Source organism: Anguilla anguilla, chromosome 18, assembly GCF_013347855.1.
Source record: "Anguilla anguilla isolate fAngAng1 chromosome 18, fAngAng1.pri, whole genome shotgun sequence".
Taxonomy (NCBI): Eukaryota; Metazoa; Chordata; class Actinopteri; order Anguilliformes; family Anguillidae; genus Anguilla; species Anguilla anguilla.
This window is the reverse complement of record NC_049218.1, coordinates 18,095,751-18,111,068: the sequence shown is the minus strand read 5'-3', so window position 1 is coordinate 18,111,068 and position 15,318 is coordinate 18,095,751. Positions and strand designations below refer to the sequence as shown.

Genomic DNA, 15,318 nt, shown 5'->3' with positions numbered 1-15,318 from the left:
TGTTTATATTTCTTATTTTATTTTATTGGTCTCAGCCTGCTTAGTCTAATGCAAATGACTCATGACTCAAAAACCATGTTGGGAAAAACCCCCCATGTGAATAAACCTTATTTTTGATAATGACATTTTTGGAGATTATATCTAGGCTATTTCTCCCTTGCTAGGAGAACATTCACAGAAATGATTACCTTTTTAATGCATCCTTTTGGCTCTCCCTCTATCTCTGCCAGGCTCCCATCAGTCTGCAGCTGTTCACTCCTGCTCCTGGGGTTACCCGTTTAATGGGGCTGTTAACACCCTCCTCCACTGAAAGCAGGCCTTTGCTACAGCATGTGCACTTCTCACATCCTTAAGAGACACAGGGAAGATGCACATCAACTCACCATTAACCAGCCAGGAACAGCCACGATGCACATAAGACGTTTTTTTCTCTGAGTTATCCTCAATGATTCTAAAATTAATAAATCAGTCAAACATTACTTTGTTAGACAGAAAGAAAGGTGGAGAACAGAGAGAATGGAGATGTGAGGGGAGAGAGAGAGAGGGAGGAAGAGAAAGAGATGAGTAGAAAGAGAGAGAGAAAGAAAGAGAGTTTTATGGGATGGGTGGGGTAATTACTAGAGAGACTGAGGTGAAGTACCTTGCTGTAGGGTAGAGAAACTCACCATGGCTCAGATCTGATTACTGTGAGAGAACTCAGTGGAGTGCTGTAAGTGCCTCTCCAAACAGCTGCATACATAAATTATGCATGGATTTTCCTACTTAGACAATATTTATATCACTTTCACCAGCTGCTTTGTCTTATCATGTTGACACTTAATGCATCTGCCTACTTTTTCATTAAATTCATTATTTGTATTATTTAATTGTACAAAAATACTTACAAATGTAAAAAAGCTTATGCGGCTAATTTATAAACGGTATCTGTGATCCATAACAAAACACCTTAAATTTGAAGTTGGCTCATTGTAAAGTGGGATTAGCACCTCCAGGTGGCCGTTCTCATGTCTGCTCCTTCTGTGCCTCTACTGGAAAGAGAAAGCTGTGGTTTCCAGGTGCTGTAGATGTCATTGCTTATAATTGCATCATTTCATTCACAAATTTGACCTCAACAATGCTGCAAATTGCTTCATTTTGCCACCAGTCTTGCAGCCATGTCACACCAATGTAAACCAGCCAACAATCAGTCTAAGCATGCAAAATGATTGGAATGGGATGAAGTCCATTAAGATGATGACTTTTAATTTGAAGAAGGAAAATGACAAACTTATTCAGACATCCTCAAATGGTGCTGATTCCCCACAGCAGAACAGCCTACCTTAGGAAGCTATCCACTGGATCTCCTTTGATCCAACTGCGACTTTCATACCCATGGCCCTTAATTCCTGATAGCTGCACTATCTTCACCTGATCCCCTGGCTAATCCCCCTCTCTCCGCTCTATTCAAAGGCTACCACAACAGAAACCATGATGTCATTAATGAATATGCTAATAGAATAATTAAGTATTACAAATTATTACCAGGATACATTTGGTAATACCTCCATTGCGCATTTCAAATAAAAAATTTTCTGCTTTTTGTGCAGCACTGAATGGCATCAACATCTGAGGTAAAAATTACTGCCAATGGGGCAGCCTTAAGGCTTCAGTAGAATTGAAGCCACAATAACCATTACTTATTTACTTCATTGTTGGAAAGATGCTGCTATCAGACACAGAGAGATACATTCAATAATTTTCAGATACTTAGTGTTTAAGACTTTAGTGGCTGAAAGTAGGCTCTCTTATCTCTTAAGATATCATAATTGAATAGCCTTCTTTTCTTTCCACAAGTCGTTTAAGTCAAGAAGGTACCTTGGAAATGGACCGTGCCTAAACGAATTAGATTTTAAATCTGTCGGTAGTCTCACTAGGCCCACATTACGTTGGAATCATAAGAAAAAATCCCACCTGGATTTAAAATTTAGTGAGGCAGCAATACTTTAATCTGATGCCTACTCGATGCTTATGGCTGAATAACTTTCAGGAGAGACAACATATTGTTTTGCACAGACTCGGCGGCGCCAAGCTCCCGTGACTATCCGCCATGTGCGAACACTTCAGATGAGACGCAATTAGGCTCAATGAATCTCAATGATGGTCTGCTTATCTCCGCTTTGATGCCTCTTTGCACATGCAAATGTGTTGCAAAAGGTGTAGCGGCCGGGAAGGCAGAAATGGATTTTCCCCGAAACATTCTGGCATAGATTCGTGCACGAGACAGACAACTGGAGTGCAATGATGTTGATGTATTAATCTCGTCACATTCGAACATGAGCCTATGAGCGCGCAATAGGATGAATAGCCTGGGCCGTTGATTCAGTCTAAGAGTTGGTTTATAATAGTAGTTTACATAGTATATATATTTGCAATACAGATCACATATACAATTGGTAGGTCATTTTTTATTTACCCCGAAGAACGTTTATACTGGTTTCTACCGCTGATTTCTGGTTACACTGGCTTCTACCACTTGAAAAATGATATAATTGTTTATCAAGATGCTCATAACTTTTGAAAAGTGTTTTATGTAGGGCCAAGAAATGCAGAAATATCGCTCTCTCTATATATGTATATACATGTTGAATATATAATATATTATTTACTAATAGGGGAACATACGCATAATTTCAACAATCAGCTGTCGGATAAATTGGTTAGGCAGGGTGCAAAGTATTGCTAATCTCGCTAGGCTATATACACGGATCAGCTCATTGAAACCTGAAAATGAAATAAGAATTACAACACCAGCCAGGTAAAGTCAATCTCTTATATTTTATTTTCTTTGAGAAAAATAATCATTTCTTAGAATTAAGATGGCACATAAATAAAATATTATTTATATACATATATACACAATTACATGTATTTAAGCAATCAAAATATACTTGCTATGAGTGCTGTTTTTCTTTTTATGATAGCTACAGAAATAAATCTATGCTCTCTAGCCCAAACATTAAGGCTGACATTCACTGATATTGTCAAGGCATTGTCCTATAAAGAAAAAAAATCACAGTTGTGCGTAATAATGGGGCGGGAAAAACAATGGATGGATGAGTGGGGATGGGATCATCTGTTGCACAGGAAGCTGCTGGATTAGAGGTCGGTACGGCGCGCTTGCAGCTGGAGTGAGAGCAACGCGCTGTCCACCGTAGCCGTGGTGCTGAAGCGAAGCAGCGGTCGGGAAGGCCGTCTGGCATAGCAGTGCTGGGGCGAAGTACTCCGCACGCAAGTCCTGAACCTCGCGCTTCAGCTTCATCCTTCGGTTCTGAAACCAAGTTTTCACCTGATGGAAAATAAACATGCGATTTTTACATTATTGCACATTTGAAAATTCACAGTTATTTAAGCAGTTTGCCATTTTACTGAAGATTTAAATCTTCTGATAAATATTGTCACATTACCAGTAGAATGTTGGCATTACCTGAGTTTCAGAGAGATGCAGTCTTTCCGCCATCTTTCTCCTCTGGGTTGCCCCAAGATACTTGTGCTTGTTGAAAGTTTTTTCCAGTCTGTATATCTGATCTGAGGTGAACTTTGTTCTCATTCTACGATGAGCGTAAGTTTCTCCTTCGCTGTCATCTCCAACATCGCTTTCGGAGCCCGATGTATACCCGCAGCTGTCTGAAAACACATTAACGGTTAGTCTACAAGGAATAACGTTCACGGTCACTATCACCACAATGCATACAGCCACGGTTAACATTCCGATAAAAATGATACTTACTAGTTGGAGAAGCTGGAGTATACACGTTGTTTGCTTCTTCTTCTTTCTCAATGACTAGCGGTGTTTTCTGCCTAGTCTTAGGTTCCACCGACACTTCCTTGTAGAAAGTTGGCGCTCGAGGCTGAACTACACAAGGAACGTGAGGTTTTAAAAATCCAATTGCAGCGTCTTTTGGTCTCTCGAGACCCACCGTGGTACTGGAACAATGAAAGCTCTGAGAAAGCCATTCCACTGAGTAGTTCTTTGCCATGCTGTTATCCGGGGGGACTGCGGAGCTGTAAGCCGTAGGAGTCTGTTGTGAAGCCGAGGGACAGGCCTGTTGCCCTATAAAGCAGTTGGCCTGACTTTATTTGCATATGCAAAGGGATCTCAGCGGAACGATAAATGCTTAATAGTTGTTGTAATTGAAGTTAATAGATGTCGCAATTGTGTTTTTCACACATTCAGTAAACGTGTTAAATCCAGGCGCCACGATGTCTGTGAGAATCGAAGAACGTCTGGGCAGTTGAGTGTGGCTCTCAACAGGGACATCTTCTTTACAGAAACAGCGCTGAATATGGAAAACTCCATTGGCGTAGTTTTTTAATTTTTAAAATGTAAAATTTACTGATCAATATATTCAATACACATAGTCCATGAAAGGGATTTCTCAACAATGAACAAGTATCTTGAATATATGGATAAATAAATGGTGGACAGGGACAGACAGTTATTACAGTTAATTACATTGTTCACGTTTGAAGAATATATGCTGATACCGAAAGCACGAATGTAAATTTTTTAGTTTAGTTTAGTTTATTTATTTGACGATTCACTTTAAAAGGACAATTGCATGTTTGCAAAAACCAATGTACATGCACAATTAAAAGAGCATCAAGGATAACACAAGAAAGTCACAAAACTTATTTCCATTGTGGTCCTTGCTGTAGCTAGATGTCATGGAGGTGTGTGTGCGTGCGCGTACGAGATGGTGGAGATACGGCATTAGCGGCATATAAAAGCACAAAAACATCAATACACAGTGAACATTTACATTGGGCATTAACAGGCCTTGTTTTGACGAAAGGTTAAAATACACACTTCCTATTATACTAAAAAAAGGTCCATAGAGTGATCTATATACAACCCTGCCTATACAACTGTCTTTATATACATTATCTAAAAGCCAGTGTTTCAGTTTAGCCTTAAACGTGACTGGGTTTGTAATCTATTTGATTATATTAGGAACCTTATTCCAATCCTGGGCAGCCGAGAATCTGAAAGCTGAAAAATCCAAACCATACTTGATAAAAAAATAAACTGAATTAAACCATGTTCAATTTTATTTATGGAAACACTTTTTTAAAAAGAAAAGGCAATTATATTGATTATTCCCATACAAATATTCACATTTTACAAACTTCAACTGTGAGAATGTGGAAAATTGCGTTTTGCAGCTACATTTTTAAATTGATAACGCGAGGTGTTCAGCAAAATTTATGTTGGCTGGTTGTTTCCAGAATACCTCGGTGTTTTATTGAAAGTGCGTCATATTCTCACGCGGCGGTTCACGGAGTCACTGATTGTGTTTGACAGTTGGCCACAAACTCTGAGCTGATTGACTTGTGGTGAACACATCTACGACCCCATTGTCCCTCTCGCCACTGAAAAATGGAGATGATTGACTTGAGTAAGCACCTGTGAGAAAGTGAGAGATTTTCTTTTGATCTTAATTGACAAGAGAATCTGAATTGGCGTCTGCCAGACAGCTGGCGCCAAGTCTAGGGGCCCCTGGGTAGAATGTAACTCCGCCAATCTTTTATTTTATCACTGAATAAAACCGAAATCACCTTAAGTCTGTTATACGCCTACTCGCATGTGTGAGAACATTTAAAACCAGTTTTGAATTAACACCACGTATCCTATTGCATATGGTATACCACAGCTGGGTAAACTACAATGCTCATGTCATTCACGTGCTTCAACAGTCACAGAATATATGCATTAAGTTGAGATAATTATTAATGTCGACTTGAGCTGTAAAGTAGTATGTTCTCACTGTTTATTATTTACATTGTATGCACGTTTATTTACGAGCAGAGGGCCTCTTGATTTGCCTGCGCAGACAAAATACTGAGTTTCATTTAAATCATTTTTTTTGTCTTATCTTCGAGTTATAAAGTCGGTTATTAACATTAACATTGATTCGTTGTAATCATCACTGCAAACATCTTAGTTTGTGTTTATTTGATTCTAACTTTATCACTGAGAGGACAATCGTTTGTTTCGAATATTGACGTTGCAGGATGATAGGGAGTGAACTTTAGCCCTAGGTAAAGTCGTAGTGTGTCCACAAGAACCAGACTTTCTGGAGCCAGTCTCGCCAGCCTGTGTGGTAACTGTAAACTCAGCAATGGTTGGCTTAATTAGTACTAATTGTTGACCATGATCTCTTCGTTAGGCACCCTTTGAAGTTCCGCGGTACAGACAAACAGTATTAGTTGACACGCATTTGAAAGCACAGCAGGGGAGCGCACTGTGCTTTGACCAGGTAGCGATCCTTTCTCTCATCCATTACTGTGTCTGCAGCGTGTGTCTGCGTCGTTGTATTATACTGCACGTGTGTGTGTGTGTGTGTGTGTGTGTGTGTGTGCGTGCGTGCGTGCGTGCGCGTGTGTTTGTGAGAAAGGGGGGGGGGGGTTAAATACCAGTTTTTCTGCTGTTCCTGAGAATTCATTTTTTTAGAATAAAGTATAAAGTCTGAGATACAGATTGTTTTATAGATCGGTACTTTTTTTTAATATGTACACGGTCCCTATCGCAGATATTCAAATCACCACAATATGAACACGAAGTATTAATCTGAGGTATGTAGACGCAATTTGAGTGTCATGAGTGCAGCTTTTACATTACATTGATTGACTAATCAATATACAGGCTTAGGTAACCCCTCACACTGCAATCACTTTGAGAAAATAGTGCTGACAAGATCTTCAATTGGTTATTGGACCTTTACTGATGAATATCATGATCACATAGCCTACTTCTGGTTAGCACAGACCAAAACATGAATCTTTAAAATTCAATGAAATAGGATAGTGAAATGCATGTTTTAGGAAAACCATTTTTTGCAAGCTGGTTAGCATAAAGACAACTCAATTTATTTAATCAAGAGACCATAAAAGGATGCAATTTGCTTCGCATTGTCTTCAGATGAAATTCTGAGAAGACTGGCGCAGCTTAACTTGCAACCCCTCATTTTAACTAGCCTTTTAAGAGTTTCACATAATTGCATACAAACCTGTATCACTTTTTTTTTACTCATACTGGTATGCTAGTGCTAATCTTACTACTACTACTTTACGTATTATTATTATTATTATTATTATTATTATTATTATTATTATTATACAACAGAGCACATAGCCTACACTTGATTAAAACAAAGTTCACACAAAATGCTATGAAGGATACAGTATAACGAATATTTTAATTTGTGAAAAAATAAATATATTTATCTTCTCTTTACAATATTTGACAATACACGTACATTTCATTGTTCAAAAATGCACATTTGAATAAAAATAACAAAAAGGCTATATTTCCCCCATCCCAATGTCTTTGATGTTAAAAGACCCCAAAGAGTTTCACTCAGTAACAGATGAGTGCATTAGCTGCCGCGCTTGCTGTGTCGGTATCTGCTACATCGGGTGTTGGTAGCGTGCCTGTGCCAGGGCTGCGGGAATGAAAGGGAGTCGCTGTCCAGCGCCGTCGTGGTGCTGAAACGCAGGAGGCCACGACAGGAAAGCGGCCGGGATCAGAACAGTGGGAGCACAGTGATGTGTGCTCCAGTCTTGCACGTCGCGCTTCAGTTTCATTCTCCGGTTCTGAAACCAGGTTCTCACCTGAAATGAAAATAAATTGGTAACTAAATTAGTAAATAAATAATGTAAGCTGCAAGTAATGGAGTACAGGAAGGGCCACACACAAAAAAAATTACTGACACCCACATACCTGCGTTTCAGAGAGGTTCAGTTTCTCTGCCGTCTTAATTCTCTCGGTAGGATCCAGGTACTTGTGCTTTTTGAAGGTTTTCTCCAGTTTGTAAATCTGTTCAGAAGTAAACTTGGTGCGGGCTCTGCGGTGAATCCTCACTGTACTCTCTCTTTCTTGGACCTCTTCAATGGACTGGCCTTCAACGGTAGCAGCCTCGCTCTCGTACCCGGACGAATAGCCGCTGTTTTCTGAAACTGAACAAGAATTGAATAATGTTAGACGTTATACCGTAATATCACTATGCATTGTTTATTTCCAATTGTGAATCCCTGAGCAATTCCAAGTGCAAGTTATCTACCAAATAGGGCATATATATACTTACAGCTTGGGGAAGCGCAGCCAGTCGGATTGGAAGAATTATTTGAAGAGGACCGTATGTCCTGGTCCCCGATGCCTTTTGGTCTCGATTGAAAACAGATCTTGTTATTACATGTCGGAGGTCGTTGTTGAACTACGCATGGAATGTGTTTTATAAAATGCATCGGGGTACTTTCCAAAAAATTTGTACCCTGTTCAGTCGAAATGTCGAAATGGCTCCGAGCCAGCCAGTCAACAGAAAAACTTTTGACCATTTCGGACTTTGCGGTGATAATGTATCCACACGTTGTAGGCAATGCTTGCTTGCTCTGTCAATAACGACTCTGCTTTTCAGGTGGTTTCATATAGGATCAGTCCCTGTAAACATTAGCATATGCAAAAAACGTTACCGCCTGACTGTTCTCGATGATTACAGCCTAATGGGTCGTTACAGAACTGTTTCAAATTTGCTTTGACTGTGTGAAAACCTGGCGCCACCAAGTCTGTGAGAACCAGTCCCACTCATGCATTTGTATGCATCGCACTTGGAGGCGTAACGCATCCAAGTTTATACAGGTTTGCATTGGCTTGGCGAGTAGTTAAGTGCATTTAAAGAAGAGTTACCATATTTGTCAAATTTACATTTAAAGCTTTATCAAAGCTATATCTGAAATTGTGTAAGGTAAGAAATGAGGTACTGGTGGCACTAGTTACGAGCGTTCGTTAAAAGACCGTGATAGCCCAACATTGCAATATTTTCACCACGGTTCTTGGCCTGTTTGACTGTGCAAGATCAGAACTTTAATATTCATGATAGAAGGAAATGATAGGCTACATAACCTCTCTGTCCAAGTACCTATGAAACATCTTAAGGAGCGCTCTATCTTGATTTAGTCTAATGCAATTTGTTGGTTTCGGTAAATGTACAATTTCGTTTCACAATAAAAGGGAGAATAACCACTCGCCGCCAGGGAATGCAATCGAACTGATAATTATAGCGATTACAATGAGTTTTAAATGGTCTGGTATTAACATGTTCTGGATTCCCCGTTGAGCACTGGCGCCTCCGGGACAGAAGCGCGCTGTTGGTGCAAGCGGCTTAACAGTACAGATCAAAGGCATTACAGTAGCAACACAATTAAGTTTGATTGTTCTTCAGTCAAAATGCAAAACTAAGGTGAGACAAGTGGTCCAAGGAACAGATGAAACCCCCACCATAACCAAATGCATGCCTATTCCGTCCAGTCATTTCCTACAAAAATAAATAGGTAAATTCGATTTCGTGAACATGCATTAAGTGGGTTAATTAAGAACCGGCAATTAATTTTACGTAATGTCACTATTACACAACAAAAATCATTCATTCTTCGCCAAATGAAATGGTTAATGTGCAAGTAACTACAGAGCAAGTTACAAAGCAAGGTTGATGTAGCCATGGCTACGCACCTCTAAAGCACTTTGAAAGGGAAATAAAGTGACCAAGACGCCTGACTGATGAAGGTGCGGCAGCCATCCAGGCGTCTGGACGCATCACCTCAAAAATTCTACGTGTTTGACGGGCCGGGCGTCCAACCGCGCGCAGACAATGTCCCTGTAAGGATCGTTTAGCAAAAACAATGCAGAGAAGATGCTTTGCTGAATGTGTTCTTTATCGGCTATCAGTTGATACAAAGACCCCTAGATCTTTGCCTTCCAATTACGCCCTCTATCTAGAAGCCTTTGAAGATGAAGCCCGTGATCCTTGTGGAAAACAATCAGGGCCCTTCATCCCTGGGAGAAGCCGCCGCTGGAAGTTGTCTCCAGGGGCGCGTATTTCCTCGCTTTTATGTGACAATTTTCACAGCAGGAACAAACAAATTGGGAGTCGCCCTTTCCCGTTTTTCCTGTGTTGCAGTCAGTCCCTGACAGTTGCTATACGGCACTGATGGTAATGGGAAATGTGTGTGTGTGTGTGTGTGTGTGTGTGTGTGTGTACATACATCAAGTGGAGGTACCATATCATTGGAAACGAGCGTAGAAGTAGATCAATGTGACGATGCGGGGTTGTTTAATTATCCTTAAACCTCTGTCGTGTGACCCACTTCTTGCATAACAAAGCATTTTTGAACCAGGGACTTCTCTGGATCTCGTGTTCATTCTATATGGTGTTTTTTTTTTTTTTTTTTTTTAAATGAACAAATACACCGTTCAGCTTACTAATGAGAGCGCATATACGGGTCATTGTTCCTCTTAATGATGCATCACGTTATAGCATTTTTTATTCAAGCAAAGTTACAGAATTTAAACTGAAGACAATATTGTCAAAATTTGTCCACTCATTTAATTATTTTACATCTTTATGTGGCTCCTATGGCAACATACAAATATATCTGTGATTATTTACACGATTAAAACTGAAGCGATATCCATGATCCCAATATGCTTAAGAAGAAAATTAAGGGAAATGATTAGATTCAACAACTGCAATGCATTTCGGAACAAACTTCCCTACACAAAGAAATATGCAATACCAAATCATAAGAAAGCCAATTAGCCTTATATTTCAGTATATAATAAATTTACTGTAAACTACAATTATATTTTAAACTTATAATAAAAAAGACATTATGCATTAATATGACCCATACTTCAGATTTCAGTTCAATCACACAGAATGGTCATTAAGCCAGAATGGCACAGTATGATACTGGTAGTCTGCAGTCATGTTGTAGTATGTGCAAATTAAAGGCTGAAAATGCTGCAAATGGCTAGCTTGTGCTAGTATCAAGAACAAGCAAAATAAGTAAAGCAGGAACTTGTGGGAATATGCAGAAATGCACCCCCTACCTTCAGTGGTTATAAGTTCATGGATTTACCATCATATCAGACATTTCAATATAAGGTAGCTTTCAAATTTGTCGTAAAATTGTAAGATAGATATTTGAGATTGCGCGTATGCCTTATAAAGAGCTTCCTCACCCCGCACATACACGTACGCACACGCACGCACACACAAAATTCTGTGATTCAATCAGGTTTGCCTTAAGCAATCAAAGAATGATGATTTTACAGAAAAGGGAACATGTTCTGTCTCAGACAAGCTAACAGAAAGATCAGCATTATGTCAGTATTCCATCATCGACTGTTTTAAGCAGCACTGAAACAATGAAGAGCCTTTGGTTTGCCTTTGCTAGCATTAATCAGAGATGGTTGACCTTACGACCCCAGGCTGAGAACGCATGCAGAAGGGCTGTATCTGCCGTAAACAGGCTGAGTCCAGTTCTCTGTACACAGCACTACTGATATGACTACAGCTCTCACTGATACTACAGGCTGAGGGAAGGAGCGGTCTCCGTGCCGTCCTGTAACCCCTGGGGTGGTTTCCACGCAGGGCGTCAAAGCTGAGAGTGAGGAGACAGACGTTAAGGCCAGCTGTTAGATGCGAATGAAGAGAACAGCATTCTGTCGCGCCCCCTCTGTGGGCGCGTTCCGTACCCTTTGCCCCGTACCCCTTGTCAGTGTGGCGGCCGGACTCCGGGGGCGGGTCACTGAAAGGTTGCCTTCACGCGGCGCAGGGTGTCCTGGATCCTCTTGGAGTGGCGCTCGGCGGGCATCTGGTGGAAGTTGGCGTCGTTCTCGGCGGCCAGCAGGGCGATGTCGCTGTGACTGAGGAGGGCGATGCGATGGCGCAGGTACGCCTGGAGCTCCAGGTCAGGGGCGTGAGGGAACACGTTCTCCTGGAAGGCATGCACCTGGCTCACCACCTTGGCTATGTTCCTGCAGGAAACAGAGAGAGCCAGAGACAGAGAGGGAGAGAGAAAGAAAGAGAGAGAGACAGAGAGAGGGAGAGAGTGGGGGAGAGGGAGAGAGAGAGAGCAGTTTTTTGTTTACAGTTGCACCTCGGCCATGTCCCAGCCGAACTGCTCTGTATCTCTGGGAGTTACAGCACGGCGGAGAGAGAAAGAAGCGAGAAAAGAGCAGGACAGTAGGGGAATCTCTCATGTGAATATATCCATGTGCTTATTAGAGTATCACAGACTGACAGACTTGGGTGGTGGATCTCAGTGCAGTGAAGCAGCACCTGAACCCTGTCCATGCCAGCGCCAAACATGAGCAGCAGGCACGCAGGGAGGGGAATTAGCCTCACTGTCAGTCAGAGGGGCATCTTCCCTTTACCAGGCAACCGCAGCTCTTATGCTCAGTTCTGCAGCTGCACTGAAAGAGCAGTTCTGCAGAGCCATGGCTATAGGTGGACTGCACAGTGAAAAGCAGCAGCGGCCACACGCAAGCCAGTCTGCGCTCTCAGAATACAGCAACGGCAGCAGGGAGACGGGCCTCCAGTCATGACCGGACAATCCAAACCCAAGAACAAAGAACAAGGCGAGTAAAAAGATCAAAGATTCGCAACGCACATTCCCCACAAACACAGACGTTCAATTTTTTTTTTTTTTTTTTTTGCGAGGAGAGAAATTGACTTGTTTTCAGAACGGCAAACTGTGTCACTGCCATTCAGTGGGACACCCCCGACCCCCAGCGTCTGTCTGTAAAGCTGTTGAAGAGAGCACCTGGAGAGAGACGGGCTCCAATATCAGACGGCATCTCACAGGGCCATCTGGCTCCTCACAGGCTCCTCAGCCCAAACCTCCACGCATCGCCAATGGAGCCGATACACCAGCTGTCTCCCCACCGCTCACCTGCACTCCTATAACCTCTGCATCTGCCTGGAAATCTCACTTCCTTTTCCTGAGAGGACACACAAAACTTAGCCTGGTCTGGACTACATTTACCCCCCCCCCCCCTCCCCCCTTGCGCAGCGTGAGCACAGCTGCGATCCCCTGAAGACGTTGTGGTTCACAGTAAGAATTAGGTGGACAGATTCATCGCAGGACGGTGCACTTTAGGACTCACTGCTCTCAGCCCTCGCCGGGCAGCATGAGCCTGTCTGGCTTCATCTCCTGGCTTCACCATGGAGTCAAAACCACTGACACAAAGGGCATGAGACACTGTTTTCATCAAAGCGTGGGTCTGATGGACAGCAAGTCCCTGAGATTACGTTACTAGGACCACTACTTAAGTAAATGTGTAGGTACATCAGACATTTATGTATAACAAAATAAATTCATCCAAAATAAATAATTAACCTTGTGTAAACGACAATAGAAATGCAATATTTACAGAGGACAACAAATACAACTATAAAATCATTTTACAATTGAAATAATTATTTCTTGATAACCACACTGTACAAATATGTAAAAAACAAGACCTAGGTAGAATTATAGTTAAATACTGCACATCCTATCCAATTCAGGAATATTATTACAGTATACATACAGTATTACATGCTGGGAGTTGCATACATACCTTAAGAAACTCCCAGCAAACCTTTCGATGATGTGTCCTTACTTACAAATAGATTTTTAAATTTCTCTGAAACAAATTACACAAGTCAGAATTTTCTTTCTGTATCCTTTTAGGGGGGGCTTAGAGGTGCATCCCCTGGTACGAGGATATTGTCTAAATATGTTTAAACTGGAGAAATAACTTTGAGTCACACCCTATTGTCACTAGACTGATATGACACAGCATGTGGCCACATGTGGCTGGGAGCATTTACCTCAGTTTTGGCCACTTGTAGGCGCCATTGGCGAGCGTGAAGGCCCCGATCTCCAGCTGCTGGATGTGCATGGCCAGAATGTGAGCGGCCGGGATGGTGGGCTTCCTCTTAAAGCGCTCGCCCTCCATCAGGCACAGGTTATCACTCTTCAGGAACACCTGAAACAGGGGTTAAAGGTCACCTACATCCTGCCAATGGAATCAAATGCTGAATTTGGCTTTCCTCAGCCAAAGCGTGATTAACACACTCAGCCGTTAACATGCTGTCAATTTTCTGTCCCGTATCACACCAGGGACTCAAACCTACAACCCTCCATTAAAATGCATCTGAAATTAGTCTTAAAAATGGGCTTCCCTGAATACTATTACAACAAACAATTTTTTCCCCTAACAAGCTCACTTTGAACTTGAAATGTAAGTCATTCTAATTTAGATGAGAAAGGTTGAGTAATGGATAATATTTCAGCACTTAGGTACGCATGCTGGTTCATCTAGTCCCCATCTGCCAGAGCCCTAAGCATAATCCACCTGAAGGGGGCGCTATGCTTCATACCTGCACTGTCCTCAGCTCTTCCAGGATCTGCCATGCTTTAGCAGAGAGGTGTCTCCAAGCCTGTCAATCAGAAACAGAGAGAAAGATAACAGCAATCAGACAGTGCTTCACTAAACTGGACCAAATGTAAAAAACGACCACTGATTTGATTACTACTTGAAAAAATACTTCATGTATTTTTAGGTCAACTGAGCCTTCAAGACTTTAAAGTGCACTTCTCTACATGGTCTGTACTTCTTGGTATCTATTTCTAGTATTTGAGGGCTAAAAGGGCTTGAATATCACATAACAATTTTTACCATAAAATTATACCCTTCAATTCTGTCTATGCTTCAGTTATGTAGTAATTCCAGCCTTTATTTGGGGAGTATTTTTCCATGTTCCACATTCAAGCCCGACTGGCAGAGTGCCCATGGACTTTCACTCAGCTGAACTGAATGGTGAAAGGAGGCAAAACAGAACAGAACCTTATGGAGACTGTTTAAAAAACAGCTCATCTTCAGTAGCCAATGAGAGGCGGTGTTGTGCCTCATATCAGCGCAATGACAGCACGTTTAAAAAACGGGGAAAAAAAGCACTTAGCGACTCACCGGTAACTGCTTGACAATCACATTCTCCAGGCCTCCAAGGATCTGTATGGCTGAGGCAAAATCTCTCGACTCATAGGAACACTTGGCCATCAACAGAAATTTAGTGAGCAAGCTAGCCTGCGTCTGGAACATTATGGATGGGGAAGAGAGAGTTAAATACTCGATACTGTGAAAAATGTGACAAAAGCTGACATCTCAACAATAGAACAATGAACCGAAGACCCAGCATCTCCTTATAAAGAGCCAACAGCAGTGTGGACTGCACAGCACATGTCAGGTCTCAAGGCATTTCTCTCACAGACTGTCAGTGGTGTTTGCCATGCCCGACATATGTCAGCAACTGAGTTATATGCCAAAGTGCTGAGGCTGAAAGGAACATCTTACAAGGTATAAAGGTGCTGAAGTGATGAAAAAATGCCTTTGCTGCCCCCTGCTGTTCTGGAATATTACTTTCATGCTGCTTTTGCTTGGTGAATTTTTTG

General features: G+C 41.7%; 3 protein-coding genes across 6 annotated transcripts in view; all 3 read right to left on the bottom strand.

Moving 5' to 3' along the window:
• Window positions 1–3,046: 3,046 nt before the first annotated feature.
• LOC118218346 (homeobox protein vent1-like) lies at window positions 3,047–4,016 on the bottom strand. Its single transcript, XM_035400944.1, has 3 exons — window positions 3,822–4,016; window positions 3,464–3,778; window positions 3,047–3,325 (listed from the first exon to the last, which is right to left on the bottom strand). The coding sequence occupies exons 1-3, from the start codon at window positions 4,014–4,016 to the stop codon at window positions 3,050–3,052; spliced, it is 786 nt and encodes a 261-aa protein (XP_035256835.1). The 3' UTR covers window positions 3,047–3,049.
• A 3,156-nt stretch (window positions 4,017–7,172) lies between these two features.
• Window positions 7,173–8,017, bottom strand: LOC118218389 (homeobox protein vent1-like; the record flags this gene model as incomplete). The annotated part of the gene is made up of 2 exons (XM_035401010.1): window positions 7,173–7,650; window positions 7,760–8,017. Coding segments are annotated over 2 exons (462 nt in total), but the record flags the coding sequence as incomplete, so codon positions are not given.
• A 2,223-nt stretch (window positions 8,018–10,240) lies between these two features.
• LOC118218388 (kinase non-catalytic C-lobe domain-containing protein 1) overlaps window positions 10,241–15,318 on the bottom strand; it is a 38,530-nt gene continuing 33,452 nt past the window's right edge. For all 4 annotated transcript variants that reach the window (XM_035401008.1, XM_035401006.1, XM_035401007.1 and 1 more), the window contains exons 27-30: window positions 14,837–14,959; window positions 14,247–14,306; window positions 13,695–13,852; window positions 10,241–11,854 (exon numbers count right to left, since the gene is read on the bottom strand). In XM_035401008.1, coding sequence (XP_035256899.1) covers window positions 11,623–11,854; window positions 13,695–13,852; window positions 14,247–14,306; window positions 14,837–14,959 — 573 coding nt within the window. In that variant the 3' untranslated portion in view covers window positions 10,241–11,622. The remainder of the gene's footprint in view (window positions 11,855–13,694; window positions 13,853–14,246; window positions 14,307–14,836; window positions 14,960–15,318) is intronic.

Coding starts and splice junctions, on each gene's coding strand:
- LOC118218346 (XM_035400944.1), bottom strand. CDS start 4,016: ATGGCAAAGAACTACTCAGTGGAATGGCTTTCTCAGAGCTTTCATTGT. Junction 3,779..3,821: donor CTAGGCAGAAAACACCGCTA/GTCATTGAGAAA, acceptor TGTATACTCCAG/CTTCTCCAACTAGTAAGTAT. Junction 3,326..3,463: donor TGCATCTCTCTGAAACTCAG/GTAATGCCAACA, acceptor ATTTTCCATCAG/GTGAAAACTTGGTTTCAGAA.